General features: G+C 40.8%; 1 protein-coding gene across 1 annotated transcript; it reads left to right on the top strand.

The window, feature by feature from the left end:
• The first annotated feature begins 343 nt into the window (after positions 1-343).
• On the top strand, positions 344-25,898 carry trip11 (thyroid hormone receptor interactor 11). Its single transcript, XM_067614763.1, has 22 exons — positions 344-600; positions 821-1,101; positions 4,640-4,716; positions 5,768-5,878; positions 6,583-6,885; positions 7,264-7,332; positions 7,468-7,633; positions 7,752-8,078; positions 8,373-8,413; positions 8,530-8,628; positions 8,916-9,110; positions 9,536-12,553; positions 12,735-12,875; positions 13,681-13,874; positions 15,386-15,549; positions 15,732-15,835; positions 16,012-16,111; positions 16,838-16,919; positions 18,557-18,671; positions 20,498-20,620; positions 23,516-23,660; positions 24,309-25,898. The coding sequence occupies exons 2-22, from the start codon at positions 963-965 to the stop codon at positions 24,521-24,523; spliced, it is 5,928 nt and encodes a 1,975-aa protein (XP_067470864.1). The 5' UTR covers positions 344-600; positions 821-962; the 3' UTR covers positions 24,524-25,898.
• Positions 25,899-26,014: the final 116 nt, after the last annotated feature.

Raw genomic sequence — 26,014 nt, 5'->3', positions numbered from 1 at the left:
CAAACATAAACAAAATAAAATAAAATAAATTACAAATCAATTCATTACATAAGGCTCTAGTTTTCACATCTTTAGAATTTGTGTAGTATTTTAGTGTGTCCAGGTAGGATTTTAAGTAGGACATGAAGACAGTGATGTTGGGTTTCTGTTTTGCAAATTTGCTGGTGCGTATGTGGAATTTTGCTAATAAAGAAATAAGATTATTAACATCCATTTTCTTGATGGGCATTACATCAGCAAAAAAATAACAAATAAAATACATTCAGTTTTGAGTTTGAGTATCTACTTTTCCGTTTAAAAAAAAGATTAAGGTCATACCAAAATGTCTGACTAAAGGTACAGTCCCAAAAGATGAGTTGTATAGAAGTTGTGTTTGTCCGACTCTCGGTTGAAGCCCTTGAACGCACCTTGAAGTTGTTGGTCCTCCAGCATCCCACAATGCACCGCTTCTGCGCTCTGTGTCCACGTCAAACCTGACAGCCATCGCCGCCGCAACAGCCGAGCTGATAATGGCTGCAGTTGAGGTGGCACTTTCTGGGAGCTCTGTTGGTCAGACTGGCTAAAAAAACTGCAAGGAAACCCCGCTCACGGCTACCGCAGGTGACACAGTCTTCAACGTAAAGGCGTCATTCAAACTATCCGCTGTCTGGCTGTGATATAATGTCGCTTAGCTTGCTAGCTTTGACAAATTCCTCCAGGCGACTGATCAGCTGTTATTATCCGGAGTCTGAGCTAAATGAGCGTCTGTCAGCTTGAAAACCGACTTTGTGACGTGAGAACAAAGTGGATTTTAAAAGCGAAATCCGTCTCTGTGTTTCAGAGTTTCCGGTTGAGCTTAATGACCGAGCTGACTTTATCAACCCTCGAGTCAAAGCTAAGCTAGCCCCCTCCCTCCTCCTCTTTCCTCTCTTCTTCGTCCTCCTGGGCCCTGCTTTGTTTTTGTTTTTTTACCCGTGTTGAACATGTCATCGTGGCTGGGTGGAATCGGCTCCGGCCTCGGCCAGTCCCTGGGTCAGGTCGGCGGGAGCCTGTCGTCCTTCACCGGGCAGATATCAAACTTCACCAAAGACATGTTACTGGAAGGGGTGGAAGAAGTAGGAGGTAAGTTTGTTTCTCTTTCTCTCTTGTTTTCTGTTTGGTGGCCACATCATCATAAAGCACACCACGTTTTTGATGTACACACCTGTAGCAATGAACACATTCATCTGCTGAAAGTGGGAAGTTTCACTGAGCTAATTGAAAATCCAATTATAAGGGAGGTGGGCCTGCAAGCGTGAGTTGTGGCATCAAATTAGTATGGAAATCAATTCTGGTCCAAAATTCAACTTACACAAGTGTGATGTGGAAACTTGAAGCCTTCAGGGTACAAACACTGACAAATGGACTTAACAGTGAAGTAGGAAACATCTTGTGTCCAGCAGTTAAACTTTTGATGTTAAATATATTTACATATTTATAGATCCTGGAATTTTTAATGAGGGAGAAGGAATATATGCAATATTAAGGATTTTAACAAGAAAATTTAACTTTTTTTGTGAAAAACCCTACATTAGACACAAATTATTATTCAAAGCAGAGTATTTTATATACACCTTACAACATTTAAAAAAAAAAGAGGTCCTTCTAAAAATCTTTTTTAAAAAAACAAAAAAAATAAACAGGATTTGATATCCAAAAATAAAAATTGCGCAGACATCGCAGGTTTGACACTACATGGCACTGTTCAACAAAGTCAGGATAAGTGAGAAATAAAGAGGCACATTGACACGTTTAAAGCAAAAGAGAGGTCATACTTCTCCTTTCATTTAAATCTAGTAACTACAGAAATATGTTCCAGTAACTACTGAACCTCAAATATCCCTCATGTACACACCAATGCTGGCAGATCTGGTTTCAAATGGACTGAACTGCAAACTGTTCTCAAACTAGAGTCTTTCATTCCTCTCGGAGATGTTAAAGCTTTATTATCTGATGTTTTTTATGACTCTTGTAACAGTTTTTTATTAATTCTTTGTTGATTGTGTAGTTGTGTTGTTTTTGTTTGCTGATTGTGTTCTCTCTCGAAAAAGAGATCTTAGTCCCAATGAGACTTCCTGATTGAATTAAAAAAAAGTCAATATTTTGTTTACATATAAGTATATTGACTGGTTGATTGTTCCAGTGTATCTGCCTGATATAAAACACCTACTAACAGTCCTGAGATACCAAGATATTGGTGTGAATGAATACTTAAAGATACTCAGCTGTCATCATGAGAGGTCAATCACAACAGAGAAAAAGCAGCCACTACACTGAGTGTAAGCTTGTGTTGCAGAGAAACTGTGACTATTTCAAAAATAACTCAAAGCTCTGTCGCTTATAGTATTTAAAGGCATCTAGAAACTCAGAAACTTCCAAACAAGGTCTGGCTGACTGATCCCAAATGTGAAGAACAGGTAGAGACAATGCTTGAAACAATCATTAGACATACACAGCCAGCTTTATGGTTATGCTGAAAGATGTTTCTAGTATTTTGTCCACCCCATTTATATCAATGAGGGGAGACTAAATATCATTTCTCAATATAACACAATACACCTCAATAGTCAAAGTTGGTAATGTAATATTTTGGTGTATATACAGTATGTTTATGCTACATGTGTGTAATTAAAATGATCAGTATCCATTTCTAATTTGTTCTAAGTTATTTCCAATAAAAACAGTCTAAACATTTACCATGAAGTTATTAACACATTGCTAAAATATTGGTAGTTAAAATGTTTTTAACATGTGTGTCCCTGTATCAGAAAAAATGTGACTACAGTCAGGAACCGACTCTGTCAAGAAGAAAAACTAACTTCACGTAAACAATTAGTGACGCACTGAGTTAGTTAATGTGTACACTGCTGCTTTGTCTGTCTGAAGTTTTAACGATATCCCTGTTCTTATATGGATTAGTGACTGTATGTAAACATCAGGCTGTTGAGGAGCGTCTGACCGCTTGCATGACAAGAATGTTTATCTGAGCTTTGCATCCAGACAGTTTGATCAGCAGTGAACTAGAAAATGTGCCCACAGATTTGAATGTCTGTGTCTCTTTAAGTGACTCTTAGCTGCCTCAGTATCTGTAAAATACTTCAGACCGCTGCAGAGATCACTTACACTTCACCGTTCAAATTACAGTAGATAATCCCTTTAAATACTCCTCACTTTTTATACCACCACTGCCTCAACCGCACTGTACTTCACTATTAACTTTAAATGGAGCCAGTACAGATGTTCAGAGAGGAAAGGCCACATATTTGCAGTTAGTTCTGTTTTTGTAATTCATGCTAACTGAACACATACAGCAGGATTATGTATAATTATCTGTTAATTATAGGGGAGATGGACTACCACTATAATCCAACATTACTTTTTGCCGAGTTAGATTTTTTTTTCTGCCATGATCACTTTGTAGCGCCAGAGAATGAACTGAAGATGCTCTTAAAAGTTTACACAGAAGCTCTGTGTGGTTTTGTTTTAAACGTACTTTAGTTGAACTTCATATGTTAAAAGTTATTTCCTCAATTGTCTGGTGGAGGTTTTTTCATGTACAAAGTTAAAAGAAAGTCAAGCGTCGTCATCTATGGAAAAGTATATGTTTGTATAAAAGTTCATTTGGTTGTAAAATCTCAAGCAAACATTCTCAGTCCATGCAGTCACTCCCTCATTCATAGTCAGCGGGGCTTTAGGTAACAGCCTGATGGCAACACAGATTACAGCCTTCATTGTTTGGTTTCCAGTTTGTGGACAGAAAGTTTCTCATGTTCAAACTCTAAACTGATATTCCCTTTGAAATATCCATGCCCGATTCCGACTTAGTTACTGATTTGTAAGGATTGTTTTTATCACCGAGTGGAGGCCTACTTTATAAAGCTTATATTAAAAATGCTCCATCACATTTGCCCAATTAAACCCAACAGCACCATCAGTCTAAAAGCAAACGCACTCAATGAGTGATGAAGCAATGACGAAAGAAAGAACTTTGGCCGCAGATCTCCAACTCACTGCTCCAGTCAAAAACCAGAAATGTGACTTCTTATCACCGTGTAGGGAGGACTTGGCCGGCTGTAATACTGCATACCAGGCCTGAAATCCCTCTTTAAGTAAACTTTATAGTGAGGAACAATAGTAATAATAATAATAAATTACTGGAACTGGATTTGTCTGTAGCTTTGGTTTGTGTAGTAATGAGTGTTCTGTGTTGGCCAAGCTGTGTCCAGCTGTTAAGATCTCACAGCTCTGACAAGATCTGCAGAAATGTCGGCCTGCTCAGCCGTGCGTCTGTGTGTTTGTCATGTGAGCCTGGTTAAGCAGATCTGTGTGTGACAATGTGACTAAGATAAAGAAGGTAAAAGAAGTTAGTATCTCTTGAATGTGCCATGTGCCTTGGTAGATAGTGAATAAAAATAATAAAGGTATTTGTGTTTCTTTTACTGTTTTCACAGGGGAAAAACATTAAGTTCTGCTTGTTGAATATCATTAAACCTAATTAATGCTGCTTGGTTTTGCATTGACTGTCTCACATAAAAAGATTTACATATGTGAATAATATTCTTACTGTCTTTATGTCTGTGTTTGTGATATGTTCAATGTTATTTTCTCCATGTGACTGCAGATGCTGCTACAGAACTGCAAGTGTCCAATTCCAAGTTGGCTGATCTCAACGCTTCATTTACCACTCAGAAGTCTGAGGTTAGATTTTTTTTATTAACTTACTCCAGGACAGGCTTTTAGACTTATCATAGCAAGAAAATAATATCATTAATGACAGATCGCTTTCATGAAAGTGTCCCAGAAATGCAAAATACCACGGCCCCTGAATGTGACATCCCCATCAGAGGTCATTCATCTTAAAAATGCTGACTGGAAAAGTACAGTTTAAAACCAAATAATAGCATTTTTGAATCAATCCCACGTATGAGAGGGGACCCAAAAATTCCCGGAATTGTTAAAAAAAAAAAACTCGTTAGAAATCGTTCAGGAAAACCTCTCTAATCCCTTTCAAAGTACTCTCCCATTCCTGGAAACATTAATCTTTGCATGTCATCTTTTGTCACCGTGTCCAGAGCTTCCTGTCTTTCTTTCCTGGATTTCTTCCACGGTTGTGAATCTTCTCCCCTTCAGTCCTAATTTTAGTTTCAGCAAGCTGTAGGTAGACGCGATTTAGCAGTAAATCAGAAAACTACACCCCACTCCTGTGCTATTGATGGCTTCCGGGAATTTTTGGGTCCCCACTTGTACTCCTCTCTGTTGCTGTAAATACTCAGTAGAGCACCAAATTTATATTAATCCAGTGTTATAAATAGTCCCCAACAAATATACCATATTCATCTGTTTGAGTGTGGAAATAGCTGAGCCTTTTTGAAAAATGGAACTATACACATGCACTTACAACCTGCTTTTAAAGATTTACATGTTCAGTATGAATTAATGGACTTGTGGCTGAGTGCTGCAGACATTGTCAGGAAGCCAGAAAACTTTGACACATTTTTGTTTTTGTCTTTTGATTTGATTTGTTGTTACAAATTTGATTTGTTATTACCCTTTAAACATTGTGCAGATCCCTGTGTTGATAAGCATCCTTTCTGCTGAGGAGCCCTTGAACAACTCTTGAGCAACTCTGTACTTAAGTACAGAACAGCATCCAGCTCCGGGACGGTGCTCTGTACTCGACCATGACCCCTGACCTTCCTGTAAGAAAAATGTTGAGTATTCTTGACTAACTCTTCCCTTTTTGTTGCAGTACGACAGATTGAAAAAGCTCCACGCAGAGCTCGAGGAGAAGCTGGAGGCATCAGAGATCCAGATTAAGCAACAGTCTGCAGAGTACCGAACCCTTCTGCAACAGAAAGATGTACGTACATTTGTGTTTGCAGTTAAAGCATTTAAATGATTGTGATGCTGTTAAAAATACCTACCCACTAGTGTTTAAGACATCATTTAGCTGTCATCTATGATTAGGTAAGTAAATGGCACATGCTATTTGGAATAAATGCATCTATGCATGATGTGAAATTAAAGACAAATAATCCACTGTAACTTTAAATTGTGTTATTGAAAGAAAGCATGCTCTTATAGATAAACCTCGCCTAGATGATAGCAGGAAGTAAACATGTTACCATTTAGTTATAGCGTAGTTGGCTCGATCAATCTTTGCATCTTAGTGCATTAGAGTTGATATGTGTAGAGGAAAAAGTGAATAAATTTAAGATATAGAAACACCCACTGCTCTCTGAATATCGTCTAAAGCACCTTAAGAGATGTTTAGAAACACAGTTGGCAACATTAAAAATAATGCAATGTCGAACCTACATGACTCCAGATTCATTTAAGCTTTAACATTCAAGTAGGAAGCACACATAAATCAGTCAAAGACAAATCAAACAGATGGCAAAAGCATCTGTAAAGCATACCGGCTGTACTGCAGAGGTTGTGTTTTGTGAGACGAGTAATACTTTAAGATGATCAGCTAAGTCTTGTCAAAACAGAATATTGATTTCAGATTTATATTTGTGCCAAGCATAAAAGTTTCCTAATGTTCATTTTATGTCTTCCAAGGTGGAGATCAGTCACCTAAAAGCTCGGCAGAGTGTCCTCCAAGAAGAAGTCCAGAACTTGCAGCACTCAGCCCAGTCTGCCTCCGTTGGCCTGGCAGTGCTGCCCGTCACCACTACTTCCTCCACCACTACCTCCTCTTCTGTTTCCTCTTTCTCGTCGCGCCCCTCGGGGTCCAACCAGGGTTTCCACAGTGATGAAATGGACCTCAGCGACGCCATCTGGTCGCAACAGGAGATCAACCGGCTGTCGACAGAAGTCATGCGTTTGGAGGCAGAGGTGGCGCACTGGAGGCGAATGTCTCAGGTAATAATAATGAGAATTTGTTGATGTAGCAAGACAGATGGGTTCTGAGTCATCCAGGTAAAGGATAGTCTCTTAAATCGCTAGGATGCCTTGATGCCCTGAAAGCATAGCATCAACTCAGGTTGTTTATTATCTGAGACCTGCAAATAAATGTTTTGGTTCTATTTTATCAGTTTTTGATGGCAGATGCATGTGAGTTGCAATAAAGGACAATGTATATTATACTTTACAGACATTCTTAATCTAAATTGTTTTGATTTGTTAAACTCCATCTTTCTGGCACACCTAGCAAGATAAAAACAAAATGCTAAGAAACATTCACTGAACAAGAGCTGTACAGTCTTTATATCAACATAAATTGAATTAATTTCCTTTCAGGCATCCACAGCAGCAGGAGCCGGTAACGGTGACCAGGGTGAAATTCTCAAACTTCAAAGGACTATTAAGGTGAATTTGTCATAGTTGCCAGAATCCATTAAATTTACAGTAGAATCTAAATCTTAAATACTCTCTGAGCACGACTTGCCCAGACAGCAATGACACCGAGACGCTAACCTTGACATCATTTCTGCTTTGGAGCAGGATCTGCGAGAGGAAATGAGTCGTGAGGTGGATGAACACCAGCATGAACTGACTGCTCTGCAGGACGCCCAGCGGCAGAAGATGGCCGATGTTAGCCGGCGGCACAGAGAGGAGCTAGCAGAGTACGAGGAGAGGATAGAGGAGCTGGAGGAACAGATTCAGAGCGGTTAGCTTAAGTTTGGCATTTTTTATTCTAAATTTGGAAACGAAAGCTTGTGGCAGGGAAAGGAACTCAGAGAATTTACTGAGAAATTTAACTCCCTCCTCCAAATCCTTCTCTCCAGGTGGCGGTCAAGCCTCTTCCCCGTCAGACGCCTCCAAGCTGCTTGAACTCCAGAAAACCATGAAGTCCCTGCAGGAAGCAACTGAACAGCGGGAGAAGCAGCTGTCTGAGCTGTCTGCTAGCCTGGAGGAGGCACAGACGAAACAGGCCTCGCTACAGCTGGAGAGAGATGAGGCCCAGGAAGAGAATGCCGGGCTGCTGCAGAATTACACTCGGCTGCAAGCCTCCGTCGCTGAGCTTCAGACTCGAGTACAAGAGCAGGAGGGGAAGGCTCTGCAAAAAGCCCAGCTGGACCATGAGATCCAAGTTTTGAGACAAAATCTTGCAGGTATTCTGTCTTTATTTGGGTTCATGTTGAATACATCTATTGAATATTGCTGTTTCTCATCTGTTTAATTAGAACATTTCTATGTAGTTTCTTTGTGCTTCTTTTGTGTTCTAAGCTCTAACTTTGCTATGAAAAATACAATTAAAATGTTGTTTAATGTCATGCTTTTGTTTGTAGTAACTTCATATCAGTCTTGCATAGTAACAGAATATTCTTATGAATTCCTTCCTATAAGTCGTAGGTTGTTTTCTTTCATAATTATTCTGCATATTAACTAAACTTTCTTATTTCCAGCTGCAGAAAAAGAAATAGAGAGACTGAAAAACCTGGATGAAGTAAGTGTGAATATAAACAATTAACCATACATTGTGTTAAATATTTTTTTTATAGGTTTTTATGTTTTCCTCCTTGTTTAATGACTTTTCTAACTTTTTTTTTTAATATAAATCAGTCAGAACCAAAGGAAGAAGTTGAGCATGCAGACATCTTAGAGCTGAACACCATCATTGGGACGTTGAGACAAGAAAAGGACGTCCTAGAACAAGAAAAGGTTTGTTTATCTGATATAGAAAATGACTTAAACCACAGGCTGTTTTCAGAGTATATTTACATGTGTTAAATTATTGGTAAAACAGAAAAAGATGGAGAAAATGGATCTCCAGAGTAGCCAATGTTGGAGATTGACCATAATGTTTGCCAAAGTAAAATATTGATTTAACATATCAAAGATAAATATAAGATCCTTTTCATTTTCATTCTTCAAAGTGTGTGAAAATGTAAATAACAGAGCTCTAATTTGAAGTGTAATTCTTGATTTGTGTGATTTTCTCCTCACAGCTTAATCTGCAAGAGAGACTGAAAGCGGCAGAGGAACAAACAGTTAGCAATAATGGAGCTGAATCGGAGTCACTAGAAGATCTACAGGCAGAGCTGGAAAGGAGAGAAAAGGTCCTGAGAGCCACTCAGGAGGAACGTGACACCCTGATGTCTGAGCTGGAGGAGCTAGACCAGCAAAACCAGGAGGCAACACAGGTCTGAATGACCACGGTGGCTTATTTTTTTTTTTTGTTGCTACACTGTTGTTATCATGTAATTTTGTAGGTTTTGTGTGCATGTCTGAAGAGTCAGCCAAAACATGTCCAGAAATATCTTCCCATGTACATATAACTTCATATTTTTAGGGTTTTTTAACTCATTGTGGTTATGTTAAACTGTTAAATTATATGTAACCCATCTAACTTAGCCTACCAAGTTTTTATAGTCCTCCAGTATTGTTAATGCAGAGCAAAAATAAGCAAGATTCTCAAGTCAAGCAAAAACACTAAGGTTTGGGAAAAACTATGAAATGTGTAGAAACCCACAATACAGCACAAAAATTGGATAATGTGAACATTTTTAAAAAAAATCTTTCACTGTGGTTTTATTTCTTGTTGTTTGTTGGGTTTTTTTGTCTCTAGCATATGATCTCTGTGAAGGAGCAGCTCTCTGGACAGCTGAAGGAGGCCGAGGCCGAGCTATCAAGACTGACTACAGAGCTGAACACAACCAAAGACCAGAAAAGGGCAGTGGAGCAAGAGCTGGAGACCCAAAAAGAGAAAATAAGCCAGAGCGCTTTCACCCTTAACGACCTGCATATGGGCAAACAGCAGTTGGAACGGACAGTGAAGGAGCTGAAAGACAAACTTGGACATGCACAGGAGCAGGGCAGGGAGGCTCGCAAAGAAATCTCAGAGCTGAAGAAGACTTTGCAGGAGAAAGAGGAGCAGCTGTCTGTCACCCGAGAAGAGCTGGTTCAGACAGGAGAGAGAGGGACTGGGGCACAGGCGGCCGACGAGGAGCTAGCAGGGAAGAAGAAGGAGCTGTCGGACCTCAGGAGAGAACTGGATGAGATCAGGAGCTCTCAGGAGAAGGTGATGTCGGAGGACTATGAGTTGAAGATGGAGAACAGGAGATTGAAGGAGGAGAGCGAGCAGGCTCTGGGTAAAGTGGAGGAACTGAACAGGCAGATGATGGAAAACCAGACAGCTGTGAACAGGACAGTGCGGGAAAAGGAAACTCGAATCGAAGCTCTAAAACTGGAGAAAAATCAGCTTGAAGATGAATTGAGGCAGACTGAGAGGACACTAACAGAGCAGTCAAAACAATACCAGCAGACCATCGAGGAATTGACCCGAGCCCGCTCCATGGATGCCTCTGCTTTACAGACAGAGCATGAGCGCGCCATTAAACTCAACCAGGAGAAGGACATGGAGATAGCTCAGCTGAAGAGAGATATTGAGCAGCTGGCGTCTGACCACAGAGACACCAACGAGATGCTTTCGATCACAGTTTCAGGGCAGAAACAGCTGACAGATTTGCTGCAAGAGAAGGACGTCTTCATGGATACTTTAAAACAAAACGCTGCAGAAACGCAGATGGAGATGGAGAACAGTATCTCAGTCGCAACAAGGGAAGCTGAAGCCCTCAGACAGGCGCTAGAGGAAAAGGAGAGACAGCTGGGAGGTATGAAGGAGGAGAACAGCCATTTGAAAGAAGAGATTGACCGGATCAGAGATCAGCAGAGCAGACCTCAACCTCTGGCTGAGCCCAGGACTCTGGACATCATCACTGAGCTGGAGACAGAGATCACCCAGCTCAAGTCCTCCAGGAATGGCCTGGAAGAGGAGGTCCAAACTCTGAGAAGAACCATGGAGGAACAGCAGACTTCTCTCCTTCTGTCGCAGCAGTCCCTCCAGGCTCAGCAGAGTGAGCTTGAGCAGGCCAATGCTCGCCATCAGCAGACCACACTCAACTACGACAAACTTATCCATGCCAGAGATGAAGAGATAGCCCGACTCCAGCAGGGCCGTGCTGACTCCCCACCTGTGCAGGGAGAAGTCATCCTGCAGGAGGACAAGACTCAGTCTCTAAATCAGGAGAATGGCAACGAGAAGCACGACTTGTCCAAGGTAGAAATAGAGAAACTGGTGAAGGGCATAAAGGAGAAAGAGACTGAGATCAGCCAGCTGAATGAGAAGAACCTCTCGCTGGCCAAGCAGCTGGACCAGCTGGTGGTGTCTCGTGATGAAGTGGGCAAACTGTCCCAGGTGATCCTGCAGAAAGATCTGGAGATCCAGGCGCTTCATGCAAGAGTCTCCATGGGTGGAGGCGGCGGACACAGCCAGGATGTCATGTTCCTACAGCAGCAGCTGCAGGCGTACGCTGTAGAGAGAGAGCAAGTGTTAGCCGTGCTTAACGAGAAGACCAGAGAGAACAGCCAGCTTCGCTCCGACTATCACCGTCTCATGGATATCATGGCAGGGAAGGAGGCGGCTCTGTTGAAGCTTCAGCAGGAGAACCAGCGCCTCTTAAACATGAGCGATCCCTCAGGAAGCCAAGAGATGTTCAAGGAGACCATCCAGAACCTGTCCCGCATCATCAGGGAGAAGGACATTGAGATTGACGCGCTGACCCAGAAGTGCCAAACACTGGTAACTGTCCTGCAGTCCTCAGGAGGAGAGTCCGGCACTGGTTCTGGAGGTGTCAGCAGCAACCAGTTTGAGGAGCTGCTCCAGGAGCGGGATACCCTGAAACAGCAGGTGAAGAAGATGGAGGAGTGGAAGCAGCAGGTGATCACCACGGTCAAGAACATGCAGCATGAGTCGGCGCAGCTGCAGGAGGAGCTGATCAAACTGCAGGGTCAGGTCTCTGCTGACAGCGACTGCAGCTCCAAGCTGTCGGTCGACTACTCTCGACTGATCCAGAGCTATGAGCAGAAGGAAAGGAGGCTTGGAAGCCTGAGTCAGGAGCTTGCTCAGGTCCAGCAGACCATCACCCAGCTCAGCACCACCAAGGATGTACTGCTGGGTAAACTGGGCAGTGTTGCACAGACTCCTGAAGTCGTAGTTGCTCAGTCTAGTGCACCTTCTCTCACAGCGGCTGCTCCAAGCCACCAGACGGCTTCAACTGTAAATAATGAGAAACAGCAGGAAGACCTTGGATCATTGCGAGCACAGCTGGCTGAGAAGGAAACCGTGATCAGGACCCTTCAGGAGAACAACCACCGGCTTTCCAACTCAGCGTCTGCCTCAGAGAGCGAGCAGAGGAATCAGGCCGCTGAAGTCCAGCAGATCAAGGACAGGCTGGATACCCTGCAGAGATCGGTGAGGGAGAAAGACTTGCTCATCAAAGCCAAAGGAGACCAGCTAAGTCAAGTCAGTGAGACGCTACGGAACCGTGAGAATGACAACGAGGTGCTAAAGCAAGCTGTGACCAACCTGAAAGAGCGTGCTCTTATTCTGGAAATGGACGTGAAGAAGCTGAAGGAGGAGAACGAGCTCGTGGCTGCACGCTCTCGGGAGAAAGAGTCCGAGTTCAGAGCGCTGCAAGAAACCAACATGCAGGTGTCTCTTCTGCTCAGAGAGAAGGAGTTTGAGCTGAGTGCAATGAGCGATAAAGCTGCGACTGTGGAGAGGATGCTCAAGGACAAAGAGCAGGTCAGTTGGCAACTAAAACTTAATATATTTTATGCATTCAGTAGAGAAAGAATAGACCAAACAACCAACATCCAGGATTAGAGATTTATGCTAGAAATGCAGACACTCGGTAATCATGTTTTGCCACGTTGCATTCTTAACATAAAGATATCTGATTTACTCTGTTGATGATGTGTTACAGGGTAAATCCGGTGAGCTCAATCAGCTCCTGAATGAAATAAAGTCCATGCAGGAGAAAGCTGTGGCGTTCCAGCAGGAGAGAGATCAGGTGATGATGGCACTAAAGCAGAAACAAATGGAGACCACTGCTTTACAGACCGAGGTATGAAGGCTCACTACTACCCTTCAGTTTTACCTGCGTAGGTATTCCATCTGTGTTTGCTCACTGCTAGGTTTTTATCAGCAAGACAACTTGAGCACAGGTTCAAAGAAGATTCAGTCTGTTGGTAGGTAACTATTTTGCAAAACTCAAAGTACTAAACATCAAGTCAGTTCAGATTGTATGTATATTAAAGCAACAGTGGTACACTTGTAAATACTGTTTTCATCCCATGTTACTTTTGTTTTTACATGGTACAATTGATCAAAATATAATTTACTCTGCATACTGATAAGAATCTGATTTTAAACTCTTATTTTTATATTAAATCCATGTGATTATAGCATATTTTTAAGTATTCTGGTGACAAGTTTTTGTTTGTAAAAAGGTGAGACAATCATGAAGTTGCCAAGGTCAGAAATTATAAATTTCTACACAGAGTGACTTTAATTTGATATTTATCAAAAAGTATTAAACAGTCAGGTTGATGGATTTGCTGTTATCAGTTTAATCACAATGTTTCATTGTGTGACATTTCCACTAAATGTAAAGTATTTTAAAAGGTTTGGGATTGCTTCGGTTTTTCCACATATCCCTGGAAAAAATAGGAGGATTACTAATTTTCCACATTTCCATTTGCCAAAAGGACAGATGATAAGTATATCAACCATTAGTTCCACAACTAGCAAGTGATAATACCTAAAAAATCCAGTCAACACATCTAGGTCTGCAGAAACTATGGAATTAATAAGTTGTTGTGTTATTTTTGTTGATCCACACATGACAGCATTTTCTCTTTTCTCCACAGCTGCAGCATATGAGAGACAAAGAACAGCGGCTCAACTTGGAGCTGGAAAGGTTGCGTAATCACCTCTTGGAGATCGAGGACTCGTACACAAGAGAAGCCCTCGCTGCAGAGGACAGGGAAACTGAGCTACGCAGGAAGGTCACCTTGCTGGACGACAAACTTGCCACGTCCTCGAATGCCTCGGAGAATGCCAGGTTAGCATAAAGTAAAACTGCAGCGTGTGTATTAGATGTGATGCTGAAATACACTGTTAATGTGTATAGATCTCCACTGCGGTTTGGATTACATATAAGGTTTCACATTCACTTGAAAACAATAGAACTGCATTTAAAAAAAGGTGTTACGGTGGCTAAAAATTGTTGTATGGGTGCAAATCTGTAAAAACACATTTGTCTTATTATACTAAATAAAAACATGGATTTACAGCAGCTCTGTCTGAGACCTTGTAGGATCACACACACAAGATCCAGAGAGTTGGATTTTAGCTTGACCTTTTATGTTTTAATAAACCATCTCGAAAAAGGTCTTACTTTGTCTCCTCCTCTGCTGCCGTACTCTCTTGTGGGGTCGCTCAAGGCTCCATCTTGGGCCCTCAGTTAGTGTGTTTATGCACTTGAGTAACCAGGTCACTCAGAGAAACCAGGTTACATGGGAAGGCATTTATATGCACTGTAGTAACCTGGTTACTATAAATCTGCGTATACATGCAGCAGATCAGTAACCACACTTCTCGTCTACCCCCAACCTTATTTTGGAAGCATGGCTTACTGATTTTAACTGTATTAGTGACAGAAGACGCTGCTTCCTGACTTTGTTTTTTTTTGGTGTGTGTGACAGACAGAAGAGCTATTTCTCACAGTGTGAATTTATCAAACAGTCAAATGTTCAGTGGTTGAAACAAACTTATTTAGACTTCTACAAGCTACTTTGTATTAGTTTCAGTGTCAGTCAGAATTTGGATGGAATTATTTTAAATACGAGGACTCAGTGTAATAATCTCAGTGTAATAATCTCTCCTTTCATCTGACCGCTCTGCTGTTCTTTCCCTGTGTGCCATCTATTGTTCTGCATATTTGTAAAAAGCTAATTAGAAACCCAGTTACATATATACTGTAGATGTCAGAGAAATCTCTTTCTCTAGTAGAAAATCCACCTGGGAAAATCAGGTTTTCTCTGATCTCCAACCCTGATTGCAGCAACCAGGTTTTCTCTGACAGTTGAGAAATCAGCTTTCTGGAGGAAGCTGACTGTAACCTGGTTGCACTTAAGCAGTGCATGTAAACATATGAGTCTCCATTTATATGCTCCCCTTGGGGCGCATCACAAAATTGAATTCCACTGTTGCACTGATGACATGCAGCTGTATGTCCAGATAAAAGCCTTACAGATGTGTCCTGCATTGTGTTATCTGTCACTGATATTAAGTGCTAGATGTCAAGAAAGCTCCTCCCGTTGAATGATTTTCTTTTAACCACGTTACTGTTGTCCTTGTCTCACTTTAATTCTTTTTAAAGCCCTCTGTAACCGCTGCTTGCATTGTGCACTCATGTTCAAATAATTTTCTAAGTATTTCCATGGAACTGTTTTGTTTTAATTTGTTGCAGAGTTGCCTTGCACATATTTTTTTTTAAAATAATCTTTTGTTTAATTGTTAATGTCATCCTTCCTGTTTTTTTCTGCTTGCCTGCTTGTCTGGTGCCTCCAGCCAACAGGCCAGTATGCAGGTTGAGTCTCTGCAGGAGCAGCTGAGCAGAGTGGTGAAGCAGAGGGACGATGCACTCATCCAGCTCCGGACCTCCCAGGAGCAGGTCAACCAGTATGCAGTTTCACTCTCCAATCTGCAGATGGTGCTAGAGCAATTTCAACAAGGCAAGTTGGCCGCTTCCACCTCACGTCTTTCTGTCCACACTTGCATCCTTGTGGCTTATTTTTACAATTTTCCTAAAATCACTGATCTTTGTGATTTTGACAGTGCAATTTTGTGCCTGTAGTCTGACAATTAAAGTCCATATTACCTATAATGTTACTTTTCCTCTCTGTTTCCCATCCAGAGGAGAAAGCCATGTACTCAGCAGAGCTTGACAAGCTTAAGAGAGAGAAGGAGGAGTGGAGAACGAAAGCTCAGAGGCTGGAAGACCAAGCATCTGCCCTTCAGGTAAACCAGCAATCAATCACCGGTCAGAGAATCCAGTCAATCTATTTATATCCAACATATGCCATCAACAGCGAGGCCTTAAAGTGAAAACATATTCCTATATATTTCTCGATGACAGCCGTATCAAAGCCATAATAATTGAAGGTGTACTTTAATGGTTCTCTGCTCCCTGTCAGATGAACCTCGACGAGGCCAACGCCGCTCTGGATTCAGCGTCTCGCCTCACGGATCAGCTCGATCTGAAAGAGGAGCTAATTGAAGAGCTGAAGAAGCAAGGTGAGGCGCAGCTGTGCGCGTTCACGTCAGCCAAGTTCTCCACATGTCGTCTGACGGGTTTCTGCCACAACAAAAGTTATACAAGGGAATAATTAGATTATCAGACTAGACGCAAAACGCCTTTCATTTTTACAGCAAGATAAAGGTGCGTTTATTAGGATGTAATAAAAATAAATGTCCTTTAAGCCGTTTTATGTCTACTTAGTCTGAAGACCAGTGCACTGTTTCTACTTTTATTAAAGGTTTTATAGAAGGCATCTGCCATCCTTTGACGACTATGTCTGGCTCGGCAGCCTTTCTTTTTTCTTTCTCCCAATGCGCATATTTCTACTTTAGTGTTCACATGTCCTTATCGTAGTCTGCATAACTGAGCACAGACAAGATAAGTAAATATGTTAATCCCCCTGAAATTTTAACGGTTATATTCTACTATATTATTTTTTGTGTCACACTCAGCTTATTTCAGTCTTATCAGTCTCACATATGGACATTACATCACAGTAAATTCTCAGACTGTTTTTTTTTTCGCCCTTCTCAGGCTGATATTCAATCATTGTGTTTATCTAGACCTGATATGAGGCCATATGTTTGCTTTATAAATCAATCACCTATGCAAAATTTACATCATGTTTATTTATAGCTATAAAAACGTTTTGATTCAATCTTCATAATGACAGGCTAACTCTGGTATTTTACTCTGTGTGTGTGTGTGCGTGCTGTTTGCAGTGGACGTGAGGCAGGAGATGTTGGAGGAGGCGCAGAAGAAACTGATGAACCTGCTGAACAGCACGGAGGGGAAGATAGACAAGTAAGCTCAGTCCTGTTTGGGTTAAAATCTTACATTCCTTCTTTCAGCTACATGAGATCAGGATTAGCAAGTCATATGGTTTTCATTGGACTATCATACATTTCTAAGAAAAATCTTCTACAGTTTCAAGGGATTGTAGAAAGTCACACTGTAATATGAAAATGTGATAAGGACTCATCTTTTTAAAGCATTAATATGACATTTAGAGGATCAACCCCATGACCGGCAAACTAATGTAGTGTGGAAAAGGTGTACTGGAGGCAGAAAAATGAGACATTTTTATATGTTAAATATGTGTATAATAATACAATTACAGGCACTTAATGACATAAAGAACACAGAAAAAAAGACTGTCAGCTGCTCAGGTGTTCTGCATGTCTCCAGCTCGGCTCTCATCCTCAGGCAGCATCAACAGCTTTTTGTTGACGTTTTTCTATAAATAGAGAAAATGCTGGACGGAAAATGATAATTGTGTCATAATGTAAAACCATAAATATAAAATAGAGCTGCAACAATTAGTCAATTGGAAGAAAATTTAAAGGCTTTGATTTGTTAAATGATTGATAGTTCAAGTAATTTCCAAGCAAAATAATAAACATTTGATGGTTTCAGGTTCTCAAATGTTCTTTTGGTCTTTATATTATAGTAAATTGAATATTTTGGGGTTTGGGACTGTTTGTCGGACCAAAAGAGACATTTGATGACATCACCTTGTGCTCTCCTTTTTTTTTTACTGTTCTCTGATGTTTAAGAGACCAAACAATTAATAGAGAAAGTAATTGGACGATTAGTTGATAATGAAAGTCCAAAACATCAAGAAGAACAATTTACTTTACTATCAATTATGACGACGAACAACAAAAAATCGTCACATTTGAGAAGCTTGAACTAAAGAACATTTGGCATTTGTGCTTGAAAAACGACTGAAATGATTAATTCATTTTAAAAATAGTCGGTAATGAATTGTTTTTCAATCAACTAATCAGTTAATCCACTAATGTGTTGAAAATAATCATTAGTTGCAGCCACAATACAAAACAATTGTGGGATGCATAGATAGATAGATAGATAGATAGATAGATAGATAGATAGATAGATAGATAGATAGAAAATCCAATATTGATAAAGTTTTGAACATTGGATCTTCTTACATATTGACACATTTAACACAGACACAATACACTTAATAATCTGGAGTTATTATACTTTCAAAGAACCAGCCATGAAGTATGAAGTCCAGGCTAAACATCGCTTTGGCCTCCATTTGTAAAAGGAAGCGATTATGATCGACACTCTACGTTTTGGGAATTTCAAGTCATCACACTCTCCATTAAAGTCAGTGGAAGAGTTTCCTTGTTGAATGAAATGTGCAGCGAGGAGCTGTGATTCGTCTCGTCTGTTAACGGTGCTTTTGTGTTTGAGGATTCGACTGCGGAGGTTGTGAAAGAGACATACTCCCCCATCTCTCACTAACTGAGAGTGCTGGAATTGGTAGAAATGTTTGTTTCGGGGAAATATAAGTAATTAAGTTATATATATAAGTAATAATTCATGCAGCTGCACAAAAATTGGATTGAGGCCACCTCCTTTAAAAACTTGAACGACATCATACCTTGTTCATGCTGTTCTGTTTCCAGAGTCCTGATGCGTAACCTGTTCTTGGGATATTTCCACACACCTAAAACTAAGCGCGCTGATGTGATGAGGCTCATGGGAAATGTCCTGGGACTGAGCCGAGAAGATGTTGATAAGGTGAGAGATTTCTTGACTCATGTTCAAAGTATTCACTTAACAAATTGCATAGTTATGTTAATAAAATAGTTTTTCATTGCAGTTTTAATGCCATAAACAGTCAGTGAGCAATGTTTGTGGTATTGTGCCATATTGGGAATAAACGTATGTCATCACCAGACTAATAAATACAGAAATACGGCCTTTGCTACGTATGTCGTAACTCTCAAATGCTCCCTTGTGTTTTGGGGATTGAATGTACTAGAGGAGGTTTGTGCACTTGTGTTTTAGCATGCCGTTTGGACCACAATTATGAGCTGCCAAGTGGGAAAAGCCATTTGCATCAGCATTCTAGTTGTAATTCATTTTGGGAAATACGCTTATTTACTTTTTTGCTGAGAGTTACACGAGGAGATTGATACAACTCATGTCTGTGTGTTCAGTATGAAGCTACAGCCAGCAAAGGGTTAGCTTAGCTTAGCATAAAGACTGAAAACAGGAGGAAACAGCTAGCATGTGTCTGTCAAAAGATAAAAAAAACACACCTACCAGCAGCTCTAATGCTCACTAATCAATCCATTATGGTATCTGTCGTGGTTTTTCAGAGGGGTTATATGCTAAAATATACCAAGTCGGCTTCATTTTTGTGACGTACAGCAAGTCTGACTTGAGTCCAAGTCTTTGCAGCTTTGTTGCTAAAATATAAAAGTAGAGTTTCAGAAGTACTACAGATTTAAATTGTCTTCACAAAGCTGGATTTTATTGTATGCCCCTGTCGTCACATTGGCCGTCTGTCAAAAGGACAGTTTTTTTTTCTCATCCAGTGACCATTAAAAAGTACTTTAAGCTGTGTGGAGCAATTCTACCATGTACTAAAAACAGTAAGTACCCTTCTCTCTTTTTACATACTCTGACAGATCACTCTGACTGTAAGACAACAGACCTTTTTCAGCTTTTGAAATATAAAGGTAAATGTGTCTTTGAGAGACAAAGTCAACCCTGAAACTCGCCGTCCAACGGTTACTTTTAACTCCAGCAGCCCCTGAAAATTCAGTCAGAGCTCAACCCTGAAAAAGAAAGCCTTTCCTTATCCAGATTTTCTGGCAGGAGCCCTGTGGGACTCCATCCAATGATTCCAGAGTATATTGCCCAATACTCTTAAAGGAAAACAGATACAGGGTGAGGGGCAAATGCGATTACAACTCCTCAGAAGACTCATTTTTATTATCTTGGAGGTCATTCCATTTTTTTTTTTTCATCTCTCCCTCATCTACCGTTAATGCTATTTAAATTTTCCACTCAACTCATGTTTACGGCAGCCAAGTGGCCCACAAAGCAGCCGTTTTTTTTCAGACACAGCCTCGGTGGAGCAGCTATCCGCCTTCTAGTGCCTTTTTAGTCCAATGTAATGATCAGAGCACTCTATAAGTGCAGTTCATCGAGCTGCATCCTGCCAAATAAATGTTGTTGATGGTTAGGGAGTATGACTGACATTGCATGATAAAGCAGGGAGCTTCTTCTAGGAGTGTGTGCTATCAACAGAGTAACACAGAGCTTTAACATTGGTCAAACTGGTGTGTGCACAAAGTAGTTTTCCAGAAAGCGGTGGCAAGCAGAGAGGAAACCAAGAGCAGTTAAAACTCAAATCATCTGACCAATTCCGCGAAAACTCTTCGAATGAGACATTGTTCATTGTTCACTTTTCTTGGTCAAGTAAGAAAAGTGATGAATTTGAGCACTTGATCCCAATATATTTATGTCGGTGATGATTTTTGGAGACTTTATTCCTCATGTGTATCGAGTAATCTTTGTCTTCTCTTCCTTGCCTCCCGTCTTTGTCTGTGCAGATGTTGGAGGAGGACGGACGGCAAGGTATTACTGGCTGGATGTCGGGCTGGCTGGGAAGCAGAGGAGCGCAGAGTGTCCCAAACACTCCACAGAGGCCCACCATTGGCCAAAGTCTCAACTCTGTAAGAAACACCACATTAAGTCCTTTTGTCACAGAGACAATGTTCATATTGTATATATTCTACCTGGAGTGGGTCTAACTGCTTCCTGGGACTATATCAGTACATTCACTTTACACTTGTTAAATCCTTAAAGGGGACATATCATGCTTGATTGTCATTTTTAAACTGTTATTATGTCTGTGTTAAACATGCTCAAAGTTCCAAAACTTGAGGTTAACTTATGTAAAAATGCTCCCTGAAAGTCAGAAGCCTGAGCTTCAACCTGCTATGAAAGCTCAGTTTGCAAAGTTACGCCTACTTCCCATGGATGTATAATAAGAGCTGGATAAGGCGCCGCAGCCAAGTTTTCCCAGTGGCCACTCGCAGTAATGCATAGAAAAATCCCTCTGCAGCCCAAGAAGCATTTTCCCCATAGACCACCATTGTAAAAGAGACGCCTGTAAAATCATTGACAGGACCCCTCGAACTGCCATGGAGATTTTATGTTTGTAAAACTTTCCTCGAGCAGAGAAAAGCGATTTAAAAATCTGTGACGTCATCACAATGTAAAGTCTATGGGCAGAGCGGGAGCTTGTGGGCGGGGCCAGCGGGTGAAACACTACTGCACATATTCAGCGGGCCACAACGCGGAAGCAAACCCGGAAGCTAGAAAAGTTTTTTGGTGTATGCACCAGGCGAGCAATTCCTATAGGACTGAATGGACGCCATTTGTAGTCCGGTATCCAGCTCTTATAATACATCCATGCTACTTCCCCATCGAATGTCAGATCGTTTGTGGGCATGTGCGTCAGATTGTTTGCACATGCCCACAAACAGCCGTCCATTCTGTAGTCTTAGTTGCTGAGGTTGTTCCACGGATTGTTTGCATCGTCCACTCACATACAGATGTTTTTGAGAAGTTTCCATTTAAAAAAAAAAAAAAAAAAAAAAAAGGGAAATCCTATTGTTTGTTTACGTTGCCTCTGGAGCCAGTCTGCCAAGATGCAGCTTCTGAAGCTGACCAATCAGAACAGAGTGGGCTCATCGGGAGGGAGGCCTTAAAGAGACAGCAGATAAAACGGCCTGTTTCAGACAGAGGCTGAACTGAGGGGCTGCATAAAGGGCCAGTATAAGATGAATACGTTTTTTGAACTGTAAATCATGCAAAGATATTCCAGTAGAATATAAATATAGATCTGGAAATGTGCATGATATGTCACCTTTCAGATTTCAGTCCTTGGCGACTACAGCAAACACTCCATGAGCAGTTACTTTGTCAGAAATACAACAGAGAAGCAACTGTATCTATTTAAAGCAAAACCAAGCGAACTCACATTGTTTTAACATATAAATCAATCAATAATAATTGCAACTGAGATCTAATTTCATGCATGGCGCAGCTCACTGTAGCGCATCCTCTTTTTTTCATTTCCTTATTGCAAAAATTAACATGATCTGCTGACAAAAAAGTGTAGAAAATGATCATTGTCTTTATTTGCAGAAATATTTTTGAAGAGCGACCACCGTCAGCATTAACCTCCGTGACAGATACATTGCGTTTCCTGTGACTGCTTCACAATAAAATCCCAACTGTGTTCGCCAGTTGAATGCTTTTGATGTGCGCTAATTGAATACAGCTCTGATACAGTGTCAGGAGGGTGAACTATTAACAGTGAGGCTGATATCAATTAGATAAAATTACACACAGTAATGCTGGATTACATGTATGCATCTATTTCCTGTAAATACATGCATGTGTTTCCTGTCATTTCTTGCTGCCTTCACACGCAGGTGTGAAGCGGCGGACTCCATCACTAACAATGAAAACTAGGACATAGAGAGGTAAAAACAGGATGTAAATACATTGAATTCTATTATTGAACAAAATGTTGACCATAAATAGTTTAAAATGGAATTTGACTACACTCTAATTTTAAGGATTATAACTTTAAAGGACCAGTATGTAGGATTTAGTGGCATCAAGTACTGAGGTTGCAGATTACAACGAACTGAATAGCCCTCCCCTCCCGCTCCCCTTCCAAGCGTGTCGGAGAACCTACGGTGGCCACGAAACTCGCCAAAATGCGAAAGGCTCTCTCTAGTGCCAGTGTTTGGTTTGTCCGTTCTGGGCTACTGTAGAAACATGGTGGTGCAACATGTCGGGCTCCCTGGAAGAGGACCCGCTCCCTATATAGACATAAAGAGCTCATTCCAACGTAACGAAAACACAACGATTCTTCTTTTCATGGGATTATACACTAATTAAAACATATATATGAATGTTATACTCCATTTCTGCCAAGTCTGTTCGGCTGGATGCCACTAATATTCTACACACTGCACCTTTAAAGTCAAAAAGCCTCACATATACAGCAAAAACACAAAGTATGAGTAAAGAGAAAACGCGTACCTTTCCACAAAAAAGCCCATAATAAAAGAAAGAAGTAAAACTACAACAATAAATAAATAAATAAATAAAACAAGCACTAACCAAAGAACCTTCCCCTTTGTAGTAAAGTTGTACAAATTCTACATTACAATATATTTACTCCCATAAAAATATTAACAATAGGAAATAAACGTAGGAAATACATATATCACTCAAAATAAAAATCAAACTTAATCCACAAAGGATTTTACAGGAATTTACTGCCCTGTTTATAATTTAGTGTAACACACACACAGAGACTCCATAAAGCAATTATCTATACCCACTTTTCTTTAGAGACACATTCCTGGCAGCAGAATAGTTGGTTAGAGACCATTCTTCAACTAACAATAGTGTCCTTGAGCAAGACACTTATTCTTCTCCAAGATGCTATTCTGACACTAACTCTGAGCTCTGACCTCCCTCTTTGTGGCTTCTTTGCTTGGATCAGTAAAATACTACATTCTATGCTTCTTTTTTCGTTGCAGTCCTTCTCAGAGATGTTTGTAAAGTTCCTGGAGGTGGAGTCCACGCCTTCGCTGCCTGCACCAACGCTTCCAGTCCATGACATTAAACCTCTGAGCGCCCCGCCTCCGAGAAGAACCAGCAGTGCTGCTTCCAGCACCGCCACAGGTAAACGATCCCTTTGGGAATAACCACCGCCAGGATGTTTCCTTCTCTCATGTGCTTAAAGCGCAAAGTGCTTTGACTTTTATCTCCCCCTTCTGGCAGTGAGAGTAATTACAAAAACACTGTGGAAACATGCTTAACGTCGCAGGCTCCGCAGTAGCCTACTCCCTCGCTACTGTTTTGACTGTAAAATGGTGGATAAATTGTTTTGAGCGTCACACAACCCCCATGAAACGACTTGTTTCACTCTCAGAATTTGACCCATTTGGTCCGATAACATTTGGATAGTCTAGAAGAGCCACACGATTAAATTATTTTATCCTCATTCAAGTTAGCAGAGAGCTAACTGGAAGTTAGCTGGCTAGGCTGGTGGGAGTCTGCATTCATCCAGCCAGCGTTGGAATGTCGAACCCGACACCAGATTAAAAACTGTACACTGTGAAATACGGAGAGATTTATCTGGTGGTGATAGGCTAAATCAGCATTGTGTGAGCTCGTTTGGCAAGAGCTCGAATGTAACAGACGTTCATTTATATGTAAAAGTTCTGCACTGCAAGTTTAATCAGTCATGTCAGACAGGAGGCTTTGTTCTTTCTCTTACTTTCCAAAACAAATCAAACCTTATTTCAATTTAAGCCTCTCTCCTCACAGGAACTGCTGGAGCCAGCAAGCGAGCCGGCGAGGCCAATCCGTTCCTGGCCCCTCGTTCTGCCGCGGTGCCCCTGCTGGCCGGGTCCGGCTCCGGCGGCTCGGGAGGTCACCTGCTGATGAAGCCCATCTCGGACGCTCTGCCCACCTTCACACCTGTGCCGGTCTCAGCTGAGGCCAGTGGTGGAGCTGTGCTTAAAGACTTGTTAAAGCAGTGATTGGTCCCATAAAGAGTGCCAATTGTCTTAATTCATCCAACAGGAGTTTGACACTACATAGAGACTGAGATATTTGAGCACTTCTGATACGTATTGCTGCTTTTTCTTTTTTTTTTTTTTTTAATCTGGCAGAGATAAACAACCAGAGAATTCATAAGAACATAAACTCCCTTTTCATGGAAAGGGAGTGAAACTAAAATTTATTTTTTGAGTCAGTTTTACTTGCAAATACTGTTCTATGCAACAGACTTTACCTTTACACATGAGTGAAAGTGTTTTCACATAAAGCTTTATTTTAATAGGTGTTGATCCACAAGATAGAAATCATCAGTGAAAAGTCCACATTAATAAAAAAAAAAAGAAGCAGGATGCAGAATTAAAGGATATTTTTACCGTGTGAGTCCTTCAGAGTGTAAGCAATGCAGCATATTTTCACAGAAACTGTCTTTTTGATTATGAATAATTTCTTACATTTTTCGTTTTTGCCCATCACACCAGTTCTGAACACAAGTGACCTTGTAGACTCGCTGTGTGCAGTACGATACATGTGAATTGAGTGTAATCGTCACCTCTGTTTACAAGAGGAAACCCCTCATGTCCTCCGGTTTTCATCCTTTAACCTGCATTGATCACCTTTTATTGTCCTGTCTCTTGAGTATTTTTTTTTTTCTCTTTTCGACAATGCAGCGAACTGTTTCTGATCTAAGACTTGCCTAAAAACTCTGTGGCAGCAGTGGCCTGCGTAGAGATTTATGTGGTTCAGTACATCTGTTAAAACCATAAAGACATTTTGCAAAAACTTGTCTTTTCCAGACGGTCAGACTGTGATTTGCAACAAGCGTTGTAATTATGGCTGTAACTGCTGACTGTGGTTGATCAGAAGCTCGAGACTGCTCTTATGTTTAAGTACTATTATATAGTTATATATATGTAAATGGGCGGGATTTTTCCTATTTATAGGCACTAGTAAGTTCTGAAAGTGAAGTGCCTGCATTTTTGCTAATTAGATAGTTGTATAATCAGGATTGTAAATGAGTAATATAAATATACGTATATATTTACAAAATGTAAAAAACTGCACATTGAGAAAGTTTTACCTGACCAGAGCTGGCCAGCGAGCTGCTCTACATTTTTGTATAGACATCAATCAGCCGCTGCAGAAAGAATGTTACAGGGTTCCTCCAGGTGTATTGATGATGAAATGTATAAACTGTAAATCCTGACTGTAAAAGAATTTTTGTAGATGTAAAATCTGAAACTCAGAAGGTGTCAAAAAGGTGTTGGATTATCTTGAACTTGGATGATCTTTAATTGAGGTTATTACCAGTGATTTAATTGGGATTTCAAATCAAATAAAGATACTGCTGACCCCTTATTGGTGTGCATTTTGTCAGTTTTTTTTTTCCTGTAACGTATTCTTGCAAACCAGATGTGGCTACTACAGCGTGGATACCTTACGTTGGCTGCTCCAGATGTGCAGTGTCATTCAGC

The sequence above is a fragment of the Thunnus thynnus genome, chromosome 16 (assembly GCF_963924715.1).
Source record: "Thunnus thynnus chromosome 16, fThuThy2.1, whole genome shotgun sequence".
Classification (NCBI taxonomy): Eukaryota; Metazoa; Chordata; class Actinopteri; order Scombriformes; family Scombridae; genus Thunnus; species Thunnus thynnus.
Note: the sequence above shows the minus strand (reverse complement) of the source record. Positions and strands in the feature narration are given on the sequence as shown.